The 6,123-nt window shown below is 46.5% G+C and overlaps 1 protein-coding gene across 1 annotated transcript; it reads left to right on the top strand.

The window, feature by feature from the left end:
* The first annotated feature begins 2,266 nt into the window (after nucleotides 1–2,266).
* Nucleotides 2,267–5,821, top strand: LOC5667916 (uncharacterized). Its single transcript, XM_061657921.1, has 2 exons — nucleotides 2,267–3,909; nucleotides 3,998–5,821. Exons 1-2 carry the CDS (start codon nucleotides 2,687–2,689, stop codon nucleotides 4,368–4,370), a joined length of 1,596 nt encoding a protein of 531 aa, XP_061513905.1. The 5' UTR covers nucleotides 2,267–2,686; the 3' UTR covers nucleotides 4,371–5,821.
* The last annotated feature ends 302 nt before the right edge of the window (nucleotides 5,822–6,123 follow it).

The following is a 6,123-nucleotide window of genomic DNA, read 5'->3' as shown; positions in this document are numbered from 1 at the left end:
AATGTCCCAAAGCAAGCCGTAAGTCGAAAAAGTCGTATGTCGAATATCTGTGAATATAAAGTTTATAACCGAAATTTAGCCGGTCTCGTAGTACAGTCGTCAACTCGTACGACTTAACAACATGCCCGTCATGGGTTCAATCCCCAAACAGACCGTGCCGCCATACGTAGGATTGACTATCCTGCTATGGGGGGGAATCAATTAGTCACTGAAAGCCAAATCCCACTAGTGGTATAGGCAGGCCTTGACCGACAACGGTTGTTGAGCCAAAGAAGAAGAAGAAGAACCGAAATTGAAGAGTCGGAATCTATGAAATCGTATATTTTATTTAAAACAATATACGATAATGTATTATTTTTCCTCCAAAAGCCGTTTACACAATATAGATATTCAAGATGGGGGATTTGTGGAATCTGAGGAAATATGTTTGTATCGGTTATCTGCACAGAAATTCAAAAATATGTATCAATTTCGTTTCAATAACAACTTTTAACTGTCAAAATCAAAATCGTCGTATCTGCGAATCGTCGTAACTCGAGAGGGTCGTAACTCGGGGTACGCCTGTATTCCAAAAAGCTATGGTAAAATATCTATAAATGAATGAAAACTACAAATGACAAAAATATAATTTGAAAAATAGAGTAATGAGTGAGTTATGCTTTTAAAACGACAGAAATTGAAGCCCACAATAAAAACCCATAATTAGAAAAATAGCAAAAACTGGTGGCGCCATCTGTTGGTGAGATAGCAACCCAGTGAAGCGCTTTCCTCGCTTTGAGAGCTTACTCCTTCCCTCTGTAGTGTTGTATGATTTCGCATAGAAGTTATGCATCGCTAGAACTAGAACGGCGATACGATTGTTTCAATACTAAACTCAAATGTAATCCACCAGCACTGAAGCAAGTGACGGTCGTTGGTGATGATACCCACGTTAGTGATGTGCTGTATGGAGCGCACCCACGACTCCGATCCGACTCCGACTATTGTAAGTTCGATTCCGACTCCGGCAAAATGGAACCACTAGATCACCCCGAAGTCGGAGTCGTTCGGAGTCGTCGGGAGTCGTTCGGAGTCGTCTGGAGTCGAACGATTCCGAACGACTCCGGGCGACTCCGGGCGACTCCGAACGACTCCGGACGACTCCGACTCCGGGCGATTCCGGACGACTCCGGGCTTTTTCGGACGTTTTCAAACGATTCCGGATATTGCAGCGCGGACCTACCTTCCGGAGTCCATTCCGAATTTATAGGAGTCGAATCGGAGTCGACTCCGGATTTTTGCTAAATTTACCCATCACTAACCCACGTAACTGACCACACGACCATTCTTATAGGATTATGGTCGGAAAATTAGAAAGGTAACAACGGTCCAAGAAATGTCAAATACGTATACAGTCAGAATTCAATAGTTGAACGCTTTTTAGTTGGCATGCTTTTAAGTTGAACGCTCAATAGTTGGGTGACAGTTCAATTAAAAAGCATGCAAAACAAGTAGGTTTTTGAAAAATTCACAAAAATCTCATGACATGCCGAGAAAAATTTCAGACTTGTTTTGTATGGGAAAATGTGCCAAATAAAAAGCACATATTCAATAGTTGGCTGGGAATCGTAGTTCAACCAGTGAATTCGGACTGTAATGATAAAAATCAATAGGTTTAACTTAATTCACTTTGAAACAATCGATTAATCATTAGTAGAATATAATTTCAATAAAAAAATAGGTTTAACAACCGTACATGAACATAAAAGAAGCAAAATAACACCAAATAGAAGATAGCTACACAAAAATATTGTTAACCAACATGAATAGCACAGCAAATGTTTGCCACGATTGAATAGCAGTAAAATTTTTACGCACAGCTAATCTGCCTCTTGATAATCGACGTTGTACTGTAATTGAATTTAAAATGTTTTGAATTTATGAAACAATTGGCGCAAATGTCAAATGAAATGTATCGAATGATAATGGAGAGAAGGATTCCGTTTTGTTAATTGGGAGTCTCATTTCTGGATGACATTGTTGCCCTGTGAAAATAATCCTCATTAGGATTATCCTATATACAGGTGCATTTACACCGTGTCCTTCTTTTACATGCCTTTTGTCTATTAGTTGTAGTTCACTTTTAATGTGAAGTATTCTCTTAACAATTAAAGCCAGCGATGGATCTAATCAGCTAAAACACACGGCAGGATACATCAAAATCTCAGCACCTTGTTCGATGAATTGTATACCCGGTGAAAAACTCTACCCAAACACTCAATGCAAAACAACTGATGTATGTGTTTGTTTGTTTGGGTTTTTTTTTTACTCCCGTTCTTTCATGTCCGCAAGACGACACACGAGAAAATTGCTGTGCAGAAGAAAATTACCGTGTTCCTGCTACATGGACAGGGGACCGAGTGTGCACCTTTGTTAAACCCGTCAGCAACCCACGTGCAAAAACGATAAACCGTTGTCGTGCGTTAATTGTAACCTACAACTCTCAAAAATCGACCGAACAACCGTGTGGTGTGTGCGTGTGTGTGTGTGGGAGAGCATTTTTCAGCCAACCCCCCCCTCCCGTATCCTACATCACGCTGTGGAATCTCTGGTGTAACTGGTGCCCACCCTCCACACCCGCTCCGGTGCGGAACGCGCAGCGAACGTGGCCCCGAACAAGAAAGCGCCCAAATCGAAACCGCCGAAAATGATGACCCGACGGAAATCGATACACGAATCGACGCTGCAGGCCCAGCTGCAGATGCAGGAGCGGGCGGCCGAGGAACAGCTCACGCTCGGCGCACTGGCGAACGGGATCGCCAACATACTCGCACCATCGCAAGCCTCGCAATCATCACAGACCGGCACGCAGCAGCAGTGCAGTGGGTTGGGAATGACCGGCAGTGCCACAGCAACTGCTCCCGCCGCTGCTGCTGCTTCTCCTGGACCAGTGCCGCCACTGTCAACCCTCCCAAAGCCACAGCCCTTGAATGGCAGCCTATTTGCAACGAAAAGCTCCGGTTTGTCACCGACCGGGGCCGGCACGTCGTACCACAACCAAACCAGCAACAGCCTGGCGGCAAAGCACAACGCAATGATGCGCAGTAAGACGGCCCGCATCGCGAAGCGAAGTGCACCGGTCGATGTGCCGCAGTCGTCCGGTGGAAGCACACCCACATCCAACGCAACCGCCACCGTGACCAATGCGCCCGGCGGCAATACGCCGCACGGAGCCGGCATGGGGACAGCGGCGGCGGCAGCAGCAACAGCAGCAACGCAGGGTATAGCGTGCGGCCCGAACCCGGTGCAGCAAACGCTCGCCCAGAACGGCATGGATCCGGACGAGATACCAAAGTTCAAGGGTTACCGCATCATCGAGATCGACCACTTTCTGCAGTGGGCCGCCTACTCGCAGTTTATGCATTCGAAGCACTGCCCGGGCGGGCTGCTGAAACCGTACCAGGAGTACATCAGCGGCTGCTACTCGACGTTCGCGATGAAGTGCAGCAAGTGTGCCGCCATCATCACGCGCTCGTCGGAGAACTACATCCACCACAACAAGCTGATGAACCGGCTGGTAAAGGGGACGGTGCAGCTCGGCAAGGACTACGACGAGATGCAGCAGTTCATGGAGTCGCTCGAGGTGCCGTTCGTGACGCGCGAAGAGTTCCAGTCGATCCGCGGTCAGGTGAGCTCGTCGCTCGAGGATCAATCGGCGCTGCAGCGCGCGGTCGAGGAGCTCGAGCGGGCCTCGTCCGTCTCGTCCAAGCGGAAGCGGCACGGCAGCTGCAAGTACCACTACGAGGTGCTGAAGGTGTACCTTAACAAGAAGATGAAAAAGATGGAAGAGAATCTGCAGGTGTCGGTGAACGATTCGGTCGCGCTCGCGGTGAACGCTCACCTCAAGAATGTTTCCCACGTGCAGCTTGTGTAAGTGGGCGGGCTCACTGCAACCAAATTTGCTCACTGGTATGTTGATTTTTCACTCCCCCCTTTTTTGCTGTCCTTCTATCCACAGGCCAAATGCTATGACTAACTCTGCCACCAATTGTACAGCAATCAGTGGGATGAACGGGGGCATTAGTGCGACCACTTCCAGCAACAACATCGCCAACCTTGCCATCGGAACGATCAACGTGCAGAGCGTCCCCATGGCAACGGCGATGACACCGACGGCGACGACAACGATAAACGGCACCAGCGGTGGTACCAGTGACAGCGGCACCAACAGCACCAGTATGTACAACAGCTGCAACATCACGAATGGGGCGCGCCCGGTTGCAACGGGACCGGTCGGTGTGCAGCTGGCAACCGTGGCAGAATCGACGATCGGTGGTGGCGGTATTGTCGGTGGCCGTCTACCACCGGGCAGCAGGGAACAGCAACACTGACCACTGGAACAGCTGGAGTGGCTAGGCTACTGGCTACCGGACGGATAGGTACTGTTTTAAAGTGCTCGTCGTTTGGGGGCGGTTGCCTGGCAACTCGGTCGGACCGACAGCGCACCTGCCAGAGGGAATCGTTACATGAAAAGACACAGACGGACAGATACACAAACGCACACTTAGTAGCAGTAGCAGCAGCAGACACACAAATACACGGAAAGCTATGTGCCAACGTGCAAATTTGGATACACAAATAAGAACACATACACACTCATTCGGGTATCAGAACGTATCTCGTCATATGCTTTTATAGTGATTTAGGTGGGTGGGACATTAATAGTAGTAGAGACGGTACAGTGTTTTTAAATTCAAAGGGCATTACAGCCTATCGTGCTGTACGACAAGCGATATTAACTATTTTTATTTACGAAACGACACAGTCATATACGCTCCCGTTAGGCAAATCGGTATATGTACATGCGACAGGTGTAATAGGATACGATTTAGTTTATTTTTTTAGCGCAGATTAACGATGAAAAAAGATGAACCCAAAACAAAGCACGTGAGATTATATGCGGAAAACGTCGTAGAAGAAATTGCTTAAAACAAAGAGATTATAAAACAAACAACAAAACAGGACTCATAAACGTACACATATTAAGTGGTTTATGGAAATGATATATATACATGGATATATACTTATACAGTGGGCAATGGACAGGTACGCCCTATGTAAGGGACCTTTAATATTTGGGGCAGTAAAGAGAGAAGCTGAATATGAATCTAATTTAGAATTAAGGCAAGGGTATAATGGAACGAACACAAAATGCACCTTTGTGGCAATGTGAGTTTGTGTGTGCGTGGGTGTACGTAGCGGAACGCTTCAGATGGAGCGATTATTTCTATTGCCAATCGGAACTCTTTACAATTCGTATGTGTTGACCGGTTCCTCTGTGCCGTAGTTTTTAGTTTAGTTTGATAATCTAAAGGGCAACCCCACAACCAAAACTCCCCCTTGTTCCTCCCCCCATCGACGCGTAATGTCGTGTTCCTTTTTGCGCTGTGTAATACGTAGTTGTACTTAAAGTGTAGTGTTTTATGTTTATCGTTTTTAAAGAAACACACAGACAAACTCATTGAGTGAGTTTTTTTTTTGTTGGGAGGTGATGGAGCCTATTTTCTAAATGTTTTAAGGCAAAGATTAGATTTTGTTTTAACTTTTGGCCTTTTTTGTTGTACATAATCCGTTCCAATCGCACCGTGCACCGCACCTCCCGCACCCTCGATTTTATATGTAAAATGTGTAATGTAATGCGCTCATGATGTTTAGTAGATTAAGCGGTGAAAATCACACAGAGGGCAGAGGGCGACGAGTGAGCGAAAACGACCACCACTCCCCGTATCGGATAGGTAGTTTTTGAAATAAAGAAAACGTAAAAAAACGATGTATCAATTAATTGTGAGTTTGAGGTTTAATTTACAACGAAAAAGCACTCATTTTGCGACGCAATCCGAAAAAAAACGATCGAACCGTACGGGAAAATTTGTATCGTATCGATGTGCTGGTGGAACAAATTGACTTCGAGGGCGTACAGAGCGGTGCAACAATTAATCATTTCTCGTGTACCATAAATCCATCATTTACGTACGTTCTCTCACGCCGTGCTGTGCTCGTTTATGTAGCACAAACAAGCACCCGGCCCGGCAAGCCCGGTACTGTCGGTTACAGGTGACGGTATTCCGGTACACACAGTTTAAA

This window comes from Anopheles gambiae, chromosome 3 (assembly GCF_943734735.2).
Source record: "Anopheles gambiae chromosome 3, idAnoGambNW_F1_1, whole genome shotgun sequence".
Taxonomy (NCBI): domain Eukaryota; kingdom Metazoa; phylum Arthropoda; class Insecta; order Diptera; family Culicidae; genus Anopheles; species Anopheles gambiae.
Note: the sequence above shows the minus strand (reverse complement) of the source record. Positions and strands in the feature narration are given on the sequence as shown.